The 16404-nt window shown below is 40.2% G+C and overlaps 2 protein-coding genes across 2 annotated transcripts; one reads left to right on the top strand and one right to left on the bottom strand.

The window, feature by feature from the left end:
- Nucleotides 1–346: 346 nt before the first annotated feature.
- On the bottom strand, nt 347–14183 carry mycbpap (mycbp associated protein). Its single transcript, XM_052545369.1, has 19 exons — nt 13138–14183; nt 12055–12185; nt 11799–11964; nt 11617–11723; nt 11299–11467; nt 10382–10497; nt 9715–9865; nt 9523–9623; nt 6723–6826; nt 6541–6649; nt 5994–6162; nt 5298–5485; nt 5075–5221; nt 3257–3364; nt 2036–2163; nt 1870–1970; nt 1694–1791; nt 1200–1313; nt 347–776 (listed from the first exon to the last, which is right to left on the bottom strand). Exons 1-19 carry the CDS (start codon nt 13196–13198, stop codon nt 693–695), a joined length of 2352 nt encoding a protein of 783 aa, XP_052401329.1. The 5' UTR covers nt 13199–14183; the 3' UTR covers nt 347–692.
- rasd2b (RASD family member 2b) lies at nt 14082–16272 on the top strand. The gene is made up of 2 exons (XM_052545389.1): nt 14082–14721; nt 15273–16272. Exons 1-2 carry the CDS (start codon nt 14109–14111, stop codon nt 15788–15790), a joined length of 1131 nt encoding a protein of 376 aa, XP_052401349.1. The 5' UTR covers nt 14082–14108; the 3' UTR covers nt 15791–16272.
- Nucleotides 16273–16404: the final 132 nt, after the last annotated feature.

Genomic DNA, 16404 nt, shown 5'->3' with positions numbered 1-16404 from the left:
TGTCACTCAGCTAGCGCAGCTTTGATTGGACGGAGGAGGAGGCAACGTCACACGTAACCCTATTTATTCTTTTACAAACAACGAATAACAAATAAATAAAATCTAAACTATTAAAATAAATACAATATTTAAGACATCATCTAAATTAAAATAAATTACTGAAAAACTCATTAAAATACGACCATATAATTAAGAAATATAAATGAACTCACTCTCAAGTCGTTCAAACTGTAAGAACTTCGTTCCTCTTCAGAACACAAATTAAGACATTTTGATGAAATCCGAGAGCTCCCAGCATAAAGGTTTGGTATGCTATACTGTATTACTAAATAAATAAATAAATAACTCTATTTAAATTACTTTATTTTTTTCATGTACAGTATGATGGTGCAGTTTTCATAAAATACTGAAGTATTTCCAGTTTAAATGTTTATTACAGCAGAAATATAGCGATAACTTTGAGTGGTCATTAATAAAGACGGTCAGATAGATTCAGCCATTCAGACATGAAATGCTTGATGGACAAGCTTATAGATTACCTCATTAATCAAAGTGAATCACCTTTCAGTTGTTTAAGAACGACTAGTTTAAAACTTACATGCAAACACATCGAGAAACACAACAAAGGTTCTTCTTGACAGGAAAATGACTTTTTTTTAGACAGTAAATGAAGACAGACGGAAGAACTGTGTCTAGTACACTCTCTGAGGAGTGTGTTGAGTGTCATCGAGTAAATCACACAGAGAATCCACCATCCTCTCCATCAGCACGTACACCTGAAACACACACACACACACACACAATGTCAAACATTACAGGGTGATCAGACACCACAGAGGAGTGTGTGAGGGTTTGAATGTGTCGTAAGTGTATCATGTCACAATCACCTGCTGTAGTCACACTACTATCACATACACTTATATTATAGTTATATTAATATGTCAAATAAATGCTGTTCTTTTGAACTTTCTATTCATCAAAGAATCCTGAATAAATTCATTCTCAGCAATGATAATAATGATAAATGTTTCTTGAGCAGCAAAACAGTAAAACTGAATGATTGTAACAATGCTTAAATTTCAGCTTTCATCACAGAAATGTATAAAATGTTAAAACATATTTACATAGAAAACAGCACATTTTCAATTGTAGTATTTTCTGACAGTTTTCACAGTTTTTTGACTATAATGCGCACAGACCTGAGTGTGCAGCAGCGCTCTGTATCTGTCCTGAAGTGTGTGTGTGTGATCAGTAGTGAAGCTAGGGTCTGTGTTCTTCTCCTCTCGCACATGTTTCCTCGTGCTCCCAGCTTCCTACACACACACACACACACACACACACACACACACGCACAGAGAGAGAGAGAGAGAGTATTAAAAGTGTCAGAGCACAGTCTGTCAGTTTATACTGCCACTGTGTGTGTGTGTGTGTGTGTGTGAAATAGAGAGACAGATCAGAGAGAGATAGCGAGAGAGAGAGCGAGAGGTTCACACTGTTAGCGGGTGTGAAAGGGTTAATCTGTCCTGCGCTGAGAGCGGTTAGCAGAGTGTGAGTCAGTGAGAGATGTGCACTAGTGAGTGAGCACCACAGGAGCCGCACACACCACACGCTGGATGTGTGCTGGGGTGTTCTGGGTTTGAGAAGATGTTCTTGAGCTTGTTGTGCAGTAGCTGAGCTCTTCTGAGTGGTTCACCTGCACTGCTCGGGTCTCCTCCAGCTCTCTCACACTCATGCGTCTCCTCTCGTCCTTCATCAGCTGGACTCCTCCTCTCCGCTCCTCGTCCTGCTCAGCTGCGGATCGGCACGGTTAATGTCAGAGCGTAGTCTTTAACGAGTGCGTGTGTGTGTGTGTGTGTGTGTGGTCCTCACTGGTGTCTGTCCAGCTGTTGTTCTCCTGAAGGTCCAGCGAGTGTCTCAGTCTCACAGACTCACAGACCAGACCGTCCAGCAGCTCCCTCCATAACTGCACACTGTTGTACACAGACAGAGGTCATCACCATGTTCATCACGCGGTGTGTGTGTGTGTGTGTCTCACCCGAGGTCTCGCGCTGGCACAGGTGTGCTGTGTATCTGCGGCTGCTGCAGCTCCAGGATCAGAGAGTTAAAGCGGCTCAGACTCGTCTCTCTGCTCTCGCCGTCGCTCTCAGTAACAGACAACAGCAGCTACAGGACAAAACACACACACATTAACATTGTTCACTGTCCCTCACGAGTCACGGCACTCCAAACCTGAGTGAGGGATGTTTAGCACAATGTTCACGCTGCTCTGTTTCATGCAGTGACTGACGGATAATTCTTTTTTTTTTTTTCATTGGCTTTATTTCAGTCTGGCCGTCAAATAAAGCAAACATGCAGCTTAAAGTCCTCATGTAGTGAAAATAAAGTTTTTATTAATAATTTTTATGTTGTTTATTTGTCTATTTGATGTTTTTAATATGATTTTAGACCAGGGGTAGGTATGTTAAGAGCCCAAATCAAGCAGACCTGAACAAGCTCATCAGTGTCTTCAGCTACAGACAGGTGAGGAACCTGTCTACCCCTGTTTCAGACAAACCCTGTGCCAGTCAAGAAATGCAGTTTCAAACACCTTTTTTTTCTTTTTGTTACACCACACAATAATAACCAATCACATCAAGGGATAGATTCCTGTCATTAGCATGCAAAATATCCCAATATGATTACCAGCACAAAACCAAAAATAGAAGAGTAGAATATATATATATATATATAAATAAAAATAATATTAAATGCTGAAAGGTCAATTTTAAATGAAAACTAATGGCCTGAAAATAAGCTTAATTTACCATAAATTAATTAGTGCCAGTGTTATTTTAGTATAACTGATATAGTATTACAGTTTTTATTAGATTTAGAATTGTATTTGTATATATTTTTGCACTTTTAAAGTTTGAGTAAGTTTGTTTTGCATTTTTGTTGTATTTAATCTTTTTTTTTCTTTCAAATATGGCTTGAGTTAGTACAGTATTTCAGGTCATACTGAATGAAAAGTGTATGCTTTTTATTTTTGTTTTCATTTTGTTTCTTATTTTTAGGGTTAATAGCCACCTATGTATTTTACAACTAAAATAATGTCACTTTTTGACATTACAGCAATGAGAATGTAATTGTTTTGCAATAAAGTAATGATTAGGAAAATGTCCTCAAATGTAATGGAAAGTAATCAATATTTGTCTCCTATGTATCGTTCTGAAGGCTGATGCAGTGAGTGTATGTGAACGGGGCACTGCTGCGGTACCTGTCCGAGTGTGTTCAGAGACAGATCCCAGGGCTGAGCGTCTCCTGACCCCCTGACCTGCTCCCACAGGCCCCGCAGCGCCTCCACAGCCTCGCGCCGGTACTGCAGCTGCACAACAACAACCACAGCCAACTGTAAACTGTCAGAACAACATGTTTCATAGCATTCATTTAGTCCGGATGGTCTGTCAGTTCCAGGTTCAGTGAGGCTGTTCTCCGGCGGGAACACGCTGAGCTGTTCTCTGAGCCTCAGTCATGTTCTGCCCTAAATTACACGACTCCAGCAATTATCTGCTTAATGGAGCTGATTACGGCTGTTTGTGTGTACGAGCGTGTGTTTAGCAAGACCGAACATCGAGTGAAAACTAGAGGGAAGTCCAAATGAGAGGCTGAAGTTTGTGCATGTCGTAGTTTACAGAAGACGTGAAGATGAACTCGTCCTTTCTGCTCATGCATGGAAAATAAATCAATTATGACACGGGAAAATAAATACGACTGGCCAAATCTAATACATGAGTCCTTTATACAACTGTTATTTCCTCCTGTCATATTAAAGATGATTATTATTATGATGGTTATGATTTGAGGCTTTATGGTGATTATGTTGATTAAATGAAAGCATCTTGTGGACTAAACTGCACCACTGCTCTGTTTTGTATTTCTGTACACCTTTAATGATGAGAGGTTTTTTCATGGAGCTGTTTTGATGAGGATCTGAAGGTTTTCTGGGTAAATGGTTGGCGTCTGACTCACTGCTTCAGTTTCTTACTGTACAGCGCTGATGTTGACACTTGATATCTGTGCATTATGTTGTCTTGTGAAAGCACTGATTCATTTCTCATCTAAGCTTTAATGTTGCAGCTTTGCTGTAATGCATTGAAAGGGACCACAAGCCATGAAGATGTACTTTAAATCCATTTAAATATATGTTTTTATATAATTTTGGAGGGTTTCAGCAATGCATTTTACTCCTTGTTCATGTAACACACAGCTTCCTGTGGCTTTCCCCATCACTGTTATAAAATGTCAGCAACAGAAAAATGATAAACTCAATGTTCATCAAATATTATGAAACACTCAATATTATGTATTATATGGAAATATTACAATTATAAATTTTAAATGCATAGAATATATTATTGTGTCTCTCTCTATGTGTGTGTATATGCATGTATAAAACTTCAAGTGTTATATATAATATACAAATATACTGAAATAATAGATTCATAATGAATTTTATTAATTTAAATATTTATTATTTATATGTACAGTATATAATATAACATTGTATGCAATATGTGTAATAAATACATACATATAAAATAAATAATAATATTTAAATATATAATAAAACATTAATAATATTAATAAAATATGAAGTTATTAATTTATATGTATATGTATCTAAATATATTAGCATGCATGATTTATATAATATAAAATAATAATTATAATATATTATAAAATATAAAAAATATATAAAATAAAATTTCATATTATAAAATGTATACTTTTTAAATGTTATATAAAGTAAACGCTTGACAAGGACTGGGACAAATATACAGAAACATTTATAAAAATCTAAAAACTACACTATTATTGTTATTAATTTACAAATACACTTGTTATTAATTAATGAATGAATTAATTTATAATTAGTTAATTCATAATATAATTTATATATATATATATATATATATATATATATATATATATATATATATATATATATATGTGTGTGTGTGTGTGTGTGTGTGTGTGTGTGTGTGTGCGCGCGCATGTGTGTGCGTGTGTGAGTGTGTGTGCTGTGATCACGCACGCGAGGGTTGAGTGTGTTGAACAGCTCCTCGTCTGTGATGTAGAGGTCAGCAGGAGAACTGGGGCGTTCTGGAGTGTGAACTCCTCTCAGCAGATCCCTGACCATCCGTCCACACAGCGACACGGACACTTTCTGCTCCAGCTCCTTCTACACACACACACACACACAGCATCATTTCCACTGAATGAATGCTTTCATTGCTTTAAATGAGACACACACACACCTCCAGCGCGGCTCTCTGCAGGGCGCTGTTGTCCTGCTCTAAAGCCACGCCCCTCAGAGTGACCCGCAGTGAAGCTCCGCCCATCAGCAGCGGGTGTGTGTGCAGACGCCAGACTTCAGTCATGATGCCCGCAGACGCGCTCTTGAAGATGAAGCTGATGTGTTTAGTGCAGCCGGGCAGAATCACCGCTGACAGAGAGCATCACACATCAACAGACGATCTACATCTGATACTCAATATGGACACTAGTGGTCAAAAGTTGTTTTTTTCATATATAAATTTATATTGTTATTCATCAAGGACACATTAAATTCTGAAAAATAAAATGTATGATGGTTTCCACTAAAATATTCGGCAGCACAACTGTTTTCAGCACTAATAATAATCAGGAATGTTTCTTGAGCAGTAAATCATCATATTTTCATGATTTCTGAAGATCATGTGACACTGAAGACTGGAGGAATGATGCTGAAAATACAGCGGAGCATCACAGACATAAATTACACTTGAACACAGATTCACATAAAATATAATATAATATTATTTTAGAATAATACTTCACAGTTTTACTGTTTTTACTGTATTTAATAAATCAAATAAATGCAGCCTTGGTGAGCAGAAAAAAACTATAAAAAAATCATATTGATTCAATGAGGTTTCTGATGTCAGTGTGTGTGTGTGTGTGTGTGTGTGTACCTGTAGTGCTGTTGAAGTAGAAGTGTTGAGTGAGTGTGTGTGTTTGCGTCAGTCTCTCCCAGCTGTAGTAAATCGTAGTACTTCCTTCATTCTTTAGCTCCAGATCAGCGCTCACACTCTGTCCTGTGACCGTCTCAAACATCAGCCTGACAGAGATGCCCTGCTGCCCCTGACACACACACACACACACACACACTGTATGAGTGGTTATCTTGTATGTTTATACCACAATGATGAACCAGTTGAGACGGCAGTGATTTACACCGTTATACTGAGTGTTACTCCACCAACTAGAAGTTTGAGTTTTTAAAAAATTTCAGCATGATGAAAAAAAAAAATATATATATATATCAAATTCAAAACTTTGAATCTGTTCAGTTCACGGCTTAGTTACATTATTTGCAGTTGCCAGGTAACATTTCAAATCCATTAAAAACTTTGATTACTGTATAAAGATGTCAAGATTACGCATCAGTGAGCATGAGATGGAGTGTGTCTGTCTGGATCTGAACTGGACACAGCCGCAGAGCTGTTTCTCTCCTCATACCTGCTGGGAGGAAGTGCTGCCGGTCCAGAGCGCCAGATCTCCACACACCCTCAGAGCGGGACGCAGCTCCACCTCCGTCAGCACGTCCTCATACAGCTCCAGAGGAGATCTGCAGGAGAACACAGCAGGTCAAACACAGAGCCGTCCCATCAGGACCACAGTCACAGGAGATAGAGTCGTACTGGTTCTCCTTCTGCTCTTCATCCTCGTCCTCTCTCTCGTCCGGCAGAGGAGAGCGTGGAGACACAGGAAGACCAGAGCCGACCACCTCCAGACCATCAGCCTCCTGAAACAGCACAGATCAGAGCTCGCGATCAGACTCTCCACAGAACAGCTCCTCCGTCGTCTCATCCACACTCTCTTACTGAACGATGTCTAGTGACTCATCAGAGATGTGAGAGAAGAACCCACTGAGGAACAAACACTCGAGCTGAACGTGAGTGTTTGTGATGATCAGCTAACAGGTTTGATTTGAGAAAGAAAACCAGATCTGCAGATGAGCTGCGAAAAAGTACAGCGAGTCTGACGAGAACAGACAGAGTTAACCACACACACACACACACACACACACAGCACACACACAGCACACACACACACAGCACACACATGCACACACACACGCACACACAACACACACGTGCACACACACACACACACAACACACACAACACACACACAGCACACACACACACACACACACAGCACACACACAGCACATCCACACACACATACGCACACACACACGCACACACACGTGCACGCACACACACACACACACACACACACACACAACACACACACAGCACACACACACACACACACACGCACACACACACACAAACGCACACACATCACACACGTGCACGCACACACACACACACACACACACACAGCACACACACACACAGCACACACACACTGTAACATTTAAATAGGATAATTATATATATGATAAATAAACATACTTTAAGAAACATTTTTACATTTTATTTACATCTTTATCTTAGGTAGGTAGATGGATAGATAGATATTTTTCTACTTATCTATTATTTATATATTAATTTGTGATTTACTTATGAAATAATGTTTTTTCTTTTGCATAAAATGTATACAATATATATATTTTCCTATATATGTAATACATAATATTAACCCCTTAACTGTCACTCACATTTTTGAAAATTGTCTTTGTAGTGCACGATCCAAACTTAAATTTTTATAATTCATGAATGAAAATATTTTGTAACATGATATTGATGTACCATTTACATGGTAATGCAATGTCTGATTTTAAAATGGGTTTTAAAGGATGAATTTTGAGATTTTAAGTTTTCAGTCGATATATAACTTCTGATGATTTTTAAAATGTGATAGAGAAAAAGGCAATGAGGAAGTCTTCTTTTTTAAACTAAGGTCAAAACTCTTTGTTTCCTACATAATTTTTTTGCAAAAAACACTGGTAAAATATATATTTGGGAGTCTTAGGCCTTTCCAACGATATATAGTTTGTCAAGATTAGATTAGATTTAATTGTAATATAGTGAAGTAAATGTAGGCGTCCCACAGAGTGGACGGGTGACAGTTAACAGGTTAATATATTATTTTATCTGTTATTTATTATTATTGAATAACTATTTCTTAAACTGTGTACATGCATATGCATCTTTTTCTTCCTCTCTCTCTCTCTCTCTCTCTCTCTCTTTATAGTCTATATTCTGTTGAGATTTCTTCTACACATGACTCTGTATGATGAAGAGAGTGTGATTTAGCGCTCTGTCTGTGTGTGTGACAGGACACTAGCAGAGCTGCTGTTTCTGTGCTGATAGCTAGTAATCACTGCAGGAGATGTGTGGATCTGCTCTCCAGGGCTAATGGACACATGTGTGCGTCTGAGTAATACAGTTCACACGATAACAGCAGCAGGAGCAGCCTCAGACTCTGGACTATACCCGCTCCACTCGTGCTGCTCAAGTCCTTTAGCGGCGGCACATTTCACACGCGCAGGTATTGATAGAGAACTGACACTGCTAATGAACTTCTACACACTGACAGTCACTCAGGATTTCTTCTCTTGATCTTCACAAAAGATCTGGGACTTGATTCAAACCCTCAATGAACAGATGCCTTTCAAACTCTGTTCAGAACACACCGTCTGCTTTCATCAGCTTTATATTACAAGAACATTAAGATTCGAGCTTCAACATCTTCCATCGACTCACAGAAGTGATTTTAATGTTTAAGTCCCTTCGCTCATTAAGGCTGCATTTACTTGATAAAACATCAGTAAAATGTGAAATATTTTCTAGGTGAATATCTGTTCAAATGCCATTTATTGTTGTGATGTAAAGTTGAATTATCAGCATCATTTCAGTCACATGATCTTCATAAATCAGACTCATACGATGATTTACTGCTCAAGAAACATTTCTGATTATTGTTGAAAAGAGTTGTGCTACTTCTTATTTTTGTGAAAACTTTTGATATATTTTCTTTTTCAGGATTCACTGATGACCAGAACGTTGAAAAGAAACATTAAAAAAAAAAAATATTTTGTAAATTATATAAAATGATGTCTGTACTGTCACTTTGATCAATTTAATGCATCACTGATGAATAAATGTATTATTTAAAAAAATCTTAATTAATGTAATGTGAAAGTGAAATTTACAGTCTAATGCATTTGACCTCAATAGAAAATGACTTCTTAATTTTCTAGTTACATTACAAGCATTTCTGAGGAATCAGACCCATGATCTTGGCATTGGCTGAGTCTTTCTGTACTCTCTGAGTTACTGAATGTGTCTATTTGTGACAGTAACCCATGCTGACACACATCTCCTTCAGTGTTCATTAAGTGTGAAGCAGTTTGAGCGTCAGGGAACACTCAAGGACAGAAAATCCTCAAATCAGTGACATAAGCATACTGAATGAAGTCTTAATGGATGTTCAGAAGGTTCACAGAAATGAAAGTGTGTGTCTTACAGGACTGAAGTCTCTCAGCACGTCCTTGAGCTCCTGAAGACGCTGCTGCAGGTACACACTCTGATCCCAGCCGCTGTTCCCCTCCTCACACGCCACATTACCTACACACACACACACACAGACATCACAGCGCCGGTCCTCATGTGTGTGTGAGGACAGGCTCGTGCTGATCGTGTTAGTGAGTGTGTGTACCTGACTCCAGGCGTGTGCTGAGCGGCTGAGCCACGCGTGTGACGGCGGGACGCTTCCCTCTCTCAGTTTGGGTGAGAGTGGCTGTGATCCCGCTCATCTCGTCCCCGTAATGCTGCGGGACGCTCCAGAACTCACTGCCCACACGATGACCCTGAAACACAACATGAGCTTGAGCACTCGATGCACAGGACAGTGACGGAACCTCACTCATGTGCTCCTATGCAAACAGACTCATCCACACATTTGTTCTTCAAAATGTTCCCTGAGAATCAAACCCATGATCACCTGCTCTTAGAAATTAGCCTTTTTATTAAAAGCCAATATTAGCTTTCATGTGTCATTTGTAGCACTTTTTTTTTGCCTGCATAATTGAAATCTCTGAATTTGTGTCAGAGGCTTCAGTTGAGAGTGGACTTTAGGATGAATGTGAACAAACTAAGTTAATAAACAGAACTATAAAAGCACTGAATATATAAGAAGCGACTCAAATATCTCCTTCCTGGAAACATTCCAGTTTTAGTCTGAACTCAAGTGGAGAAGAGATATATATATATTATATGCAGCTGAGGAGTCACAGGATGGATCTGTGCCCACACGCTGTGATATAACACTTAGATGATGAGCTCCCGATCCTGAGGTTTGACAGTGTAGAGAGGACGAGCCTCACGTGTCCTGCGCTGACAGCGGGCAGAGCTGTGCTGATCAGATCCCTCTGCTCCTGAACCCGTCTGAATGAGCTGGAGCGGTTCATCAGTAAAGACCCCGTGGGCTTCTGCAGGAACCCTGTGAAACACACAGCAGCTGATGCTTTAGATCAGACAGACATCATGTTACAAAACCCCCGTGTGAAGGGTCTGACCGGGTGTTTTATGTAATAATACACACACACACACACACACATAAAGGTTGGCTATAGGAAACATCCTTTGATTGGGACTGGAGTGGCTGCAGTGTTTTCTGACTCATCACTTCAGCAGAGCTTCATACATGGTATAAACGAACGGTTATATAATCATACTGCAGCTTCTGCTCACAAAGGCTTCATTTATTTGATCAAATCATACAGTAAAAACAGTAATATTGTGAAACATTATAACAATTTTAAATAACTATAGTGAATATCTATTAAAGTGTAATTTATTCCTTTGATCAAAGCTGATTTTTTTTTGCATTATTACTTCTTCAGTGTCACATGATTCTTTGCTGCTCAATAAATATTTCTGATTATCATAAATGTTGAAAATTGTATGTTTTTGTGAAAACTGTGATAAATATGATTTTTCAGGATCTTTAATATGAAAGAACAGTATTTAAACTTTTGTAAAAAAAAAAAATCTTAATTATGTTATAAACTGTCACTTTTGATAATTTTAATGCATCCTTGATAAATATAAAAGCATCAATTTCTTAAAAAAATAGCACTCTTAGTTTTAATTAAAATAATAACTATACAATTCCAAGAAAAGCATAACAATTTTTACGTAATACTATGAAATTTGGGGAATTCTAGATGTATGTCATCAATATCTTAGAAATGCACATTAATTTTGACCGCCTGAAAAACCCATTCTCTGTTCTCCTCACGTGAGATGAAGTCCTGCTGTCTGCGTCTCTCTGTCATGTGACGGCCCCAGTGCTGGAGGGCGTGGCTCTGATGGCCCCGCCCAGTTTCTGAATGTGTCATATTGTCCTCATCCTCATCCTCCAGCCACAGAGGGGGCGGTTCCTGTCGCTCTGGAATCCTCTGCACCAGCTGAGAACGAGTGTAACAGAAGATTTCAGTCAAATATCTCAGACTTTTAGAACAAACATAATGATTCCGAGCTTATTACTCTGTGCGTTCCCTAAGTATCATAGGCTTTTTTGAAAGGAAGTGCCATTTCAGCTGTCTGTGACCCTCACCTCTGTTTCTCCTCGCATATGCATCTCTGTCCTGAAATCCTCCAGGCTTCCCAGAATGCTGTGTGGCAGCACCATCCCCTGCACGTCAAACCGCGGCCCACCGGGAACTTTGACACACAGAGAGAGTTTAAAACATCAAGCACACTGAGCTTCCTGTTCTGACATGAAGCCACGCCCACTACCTGCATATTCAAATTGATAGGGCGGGGCAACATCAAGTGGGAGGGGCCTCGCTACGGTGACTCTAACTGCTCTGCTGACCTCGTCTAGGGGGCGTGTCTTACGGACGTAAACACGGGTCATCGAGTTAGGCTTCTGGGAATCGGACGGAGGTTTAGGGACTCGCAGCTGTGAATTAAAAAGCAACAAGACGTGATATGTAAACACCTTGTGGGGTAAAACACACACACACACACACACACACACACACTCTCTCACCCTCTCCAGGTCTTGAGCTGTGATGGCCAGACTCTGGATGTCGTGTCCGTTCAGAGCGGGGCTGTGATCTTCCTCACACACACATGAGGATGATGATGAGATCTCCTCACAGCTTTCCAGCAGCTTCTTATCTGACACACGAGACGAGAGAAACCACACACCTCTGATAATGTGACTACTCAAACCAGGTCTGTCAAACGATTATAATCATAGCAAGATATTGTGACATTCAATAGTGTTTTTTCAAAGAAAGCATACTTAGATTTTTGCAAAAACATGCATTGTGTTTTTAAACATAGCCTAAAATTTGCACTGTACAATATTGATTTGCTGCTTAAGAAACACTTCTGATTATTGTCAATGTTATTTATTTATTTATTTTTTATTTTTTTCAGAATTCACAGATGAACAGAAAGTATTACAGAATAGCATTTATTTAAAATAAAAATATTTTGTAATATTATGAATGTCTTTACTGGGATCAATTTAATGTATCTGCAAAATAATAAAAATTGAACAATAAACTAATAAATAAACGATTAAATAAATAAATAAATAAATGTGACCCCAAACTTATGACCGTGTAAATGGTGCAAATTTACTTTCCTCATCAAACATAAAAATATTCTGAACTCTTAACGTTATTAGGCACATTTTAACTAAAAAACCCTGACTGCTAAAAGATCATTACAGTATGTCATTTCTATGAACAATGTCTCTTACAATCAAGAGAAAAAAAGAAAACGTATACCAACAAAAGAAGAAAAACACAAACACTGTTAGTGTATATGTCAGGAAGCGGCTATCAAAGCAACGAGACAAAAACACTGACGTAAAGTGATGAGGGCAAATAATGATATCAGATCTATGATCAAATATGAAAGCGGCTTTTAGCTATGGAAACACATGAAGGCGTATGGAAACAGCCTTGCACGTGCCTTTTATATCAGCTCTAGTTTGGGGAATAATATTAAAAGTGAATGTATTTTCAATGTCCAATGTATTTACATTTAAAATTAACATCAGCAAAATATAGAGGACTAAACATGTTCAGAAGTTGATATTAATATGATAATAACTTACCTGATGGAGATCTCGTTTCTCGTTTATTAATCCTACTGCTTGTTTTCCCGACACTCGCCATGAAGCCTGACCTCCAACAATCAAACAAACAAGATAACACAAGATAAACAAGATAACAGCTCAGACTGCGGTGAAACCCAGCAGGTGTGTTACTGCAGAAGAGAGCCTGCGTCTGTTTACAGCGCCTCACTTCCGCGTGCAGACGCGTTGCCGTGGAAACGGGTGCAGCGCGCCGCCGGTGAACGCGATGGGATCGTGCGCGCGCGTCAGTCAGAGCAAAACACAAAATAAACAAGTGTAAGATGAGCTAAGTGTTAAAGATGAGGAACGTTTTCAAATCTTAGTTGCTTTAGATCACAGATTCAAATGAGGAAAAATAAAATGCATAAACGACATAAAAAACACTGTTTTGAAATTCCATTTGCTTAATTGTTTTTGTTTATTCGATCAATAATGTGGAACAGTAAATTTTCTAGTTGTTTTCATGTTTCAAAAAGTATAGTAGATTCCTAAAAGACAAAAAAAAAAAAAAGATGTAGCTTAAAGGGAGCCATTTAGTGTCACGTGACAAGAAACCGCTAAAAGAGGACTCATTCAAAAGCTTTATTTATTTATGTATTTATCAGAAAAAAAAAAAAAATGAAAGCGTATGAAATCTGCTTTTTAACCTTTAGAAATCCTTCAATATTGCATGCATTAATAATAAATGACTGTAGGCTGTTGTATTTTCATTTAGATTAGTTGTATTTTCTCTTTCTTTATTTAAACTTACTCTGACCTATAGAGCCCAGCGAACAGACTTCATCGCAGCTGTGGTGCTCATTAAGAGAGCTGGCACATATCATCGCGCACTGCTCCGGATACACGCGCAGCGCACCTGTCAATCACACCGATGACGCGCGCGCAGGTTTATAAGCAGCGCGCCGCGAGCGCACCATAAGCACTTCTCCAGAGCACACACGCAGAGCTGGATGCATCCGATCAATATCAGACAGATCTGCCTGTTTTCAATGTGTCCCGTCATGGAGCAGAGCGCCAAAGCGGCCGCAGCCCTGCAGGTGATCCAGAAGCGCAGCTCGCCCGGCGTCCTGCTCGCGTACAAAAGCGCGACGCAAAGACTCGGCGCGAGCGGGTTCAGCGTCAGCACGCTCTCCAAAGCAGGACTGGGGATCCTCAAACTGGCCACGACGCAGCTGAAGCAGCAGGAGCAGAAGGCGCGGGTGGTGCGCGCGTCCAGTTTGGGTCAAGCGCACCCTGCGTCCGTCGATAAAAAGTCCTCTCTGGACCAGCTGGCCGCGCTTGTCCTGCACAGGAACGCACGCCTTCCGCCGCTGGCGAACGAGCCGCATGCCGCCAAGCCGCAGAACTGCAGGCGCATCGTGGTGCTCGGCGCGCCGCGCGTCGGGAAGACCTCCATCCTGCGCCGCTTCCTGCGCGACGGCTTCGAGGAGCGATACGAGCCCACCAGTGAGGATTTCCACCGGAAACTCTACCAAATCCGCGGAGAGACCTATCAGATAGACATACTGGACGCGTCCGGGGAGAGGAGCTTCCCCGCCAAGAGGAGGCTGTCCATCCTGACCGGTGCGTAAAAGTGTAACAGCTCTTATCAAGAATAGTTTCAGCTGTACAGCGCTCCTCATGAGATGCTCTCAAGAACTTGCTGTTCTTCACTTTGGTCCTTCACATCAGTCAGTGATTTCCCGAAGCACCATTAAATTGATGAAGAGTAGACAGAGGTTATTTGTAAAACCCCAAAGTGTTCTGCTTTCATTTGAAGCTTGTTTCTGGACATATTTTATGAAATAGTTATTTGTATATTTAAAAGTTTCAAACACACTCTAATTAGGAAAATTTAGGATGTACAGCATTCCTCTGTTTTTTTATGGCTTGATGATGGCTTTATAATTGCTGTGAAGCTGTTAGTGTCACGTTGGGTTTCCAAAACACCACAGAGAGATGGAGAGCTAGATAATAAAAAAGTTATTTTATATAGACATTAACCTTCTGATATCGATAGAATATTTTGTTTTTTCCTGACAAAAAAAAAATAATAATAAATTGAGTGAATCAGCATCATGAATTATTTCATATGTCAGATACTGACCCTCTGTCGTCTCTTCTGTGTTCTTCAGGTGATATATTCCTGCTCGTCTTCAGTCTCGACGACCGCAGCTCGTTCGAGGAGGTGCGCGCTCTGCACGCAGAGATTGTCGCGGCCAAAGCGGCGCTGCACCGATCCAAACAGAAGGCGTGTGTGCCGACGGTGGTCTGCGCGAACAAGGTGGACTTGCCCTCGGAGCAGCGCGCGGTGTCGCGGACCGAGGTGCTCCACGCGCTCGGGAACGACTGCGCTCTGTTCGAGACATCCGCCAAAGACAGCGTTAATCTGGAGCAGGTGTTCGAGGCGCTCGCGCGGCGCGGCGGTCTCCCCCTCGAGACCGGACCCTCGCAGCACCGCAAAGTGTCCATCCGCTCGTACCAGGCGCTGCGGGCGGAGGGCGGGAGCACAGCGGCGGCGTGCGAGGCTCCGTGCGGGGCGCTGTTCCCTCTGGCCCGCAGACCGAGCTTCGGCACCGACCTGCGGCTGGTCCTCGGGCCCAAAGCCAGCAGAAAACAGAGCAAAGCGCTGGACAAGTGTCAGATTCAGTGAAACAACTCCGACTGAGAGAAAGAGAACCACTTTCAACTAAGAACACTGACGATAATGTGTGCTTACCAAAAACAGCACATTCTATTCATCTTTTGGAGATGGGTTAGAATAAGCTTATTTATTAAATAATTGACCATTGCATTTTAATCCTGGCATATAAAATGCGTTATGTTGCATTTGCTAACATTGCAAAGCCATTAAAATATTTTCACTGATGTACAGTCATTTTGATTCTGCTCAGTACATTTTAATGTGAGAGAAACTATGATATATTTATGTAAACCTAGGTTTAACATGACAGATCCACATTACAAACCCCCTGTTGAAGATCTGCCATATTTTATGACTTGAATGAAAATACTGTGATTATGTCTGGGACATGAACTGAATTGACTTGAATGAAAAGCCTGTTGAGCGACTGGTTTGTTCGAATGCATGAGATGCTGTATAATATGTATAGACCTTTGAAATAAAACATTTTCATACAAAGTGTGATGTCATGAGTCAGCCTGATGATTTGGGGTAAAGCTGTACTAACAGATGTCCTCAGTCTCCTAATGAAGAGGAGAGAAGTGTGTCATGATTCATTCATTCAAAATAAATAAATAATTGAG

Source organism: Carassius gibelio, chromosome B1 (assembly GCF_023724105.1).
Source record: "Carassius gibelio isolate Cgi1373 ecotype wild population from Czech Republic chromosome B1, carGib1.2-hapl.c, whole genome shotgun sequence".
NCBI classification, from domain to species: Eukaryota; Metazoa; Chordata; class Actinopteri; order Cypriniformes; family Cyprinidae; genus Carassius; species Carassius gibelio.
This window is presented reverse-complemented; position numbering and strand designations above follow the sequence as displayed.

Coding starts and splice junctions, on each gene's coding strand:
- mycbpap (XM_052545369.1), bottom strand. CDS start 13,198: ATGGCGAGTGTCGGGAAAACAAGCAGTAGGATTAATAAACGAGAAACG. Junction 6,163..6,540: donor GCAGCACTTCCTCCCAGCAG/GTATGAGGAGAG, acceptor TGTGTGTGTCAG/GGGCAGCAGGGCATCTCTGT. Junction 5,486..5,993: donor CTACTTCAACAGCACTACAG/GTACACACACAC, acceptor GCTCTCTGTCAG/CGGTGATTCTGCCCGGCTGC.
- rasd2b (XM_052545389.1), top strand. CDS start 14,109: ATGCATCCGATCAATATCAGACAGATCTGCCTGTTTTCAATGTGTCCC. Junction 14,722..15,272: donor GAGGCTGTCCATCCTGACCG/GTGCGTAAAAGT, acceptor TGTGTTCTTCAG/GTGATATATTCCTGCTCGTC.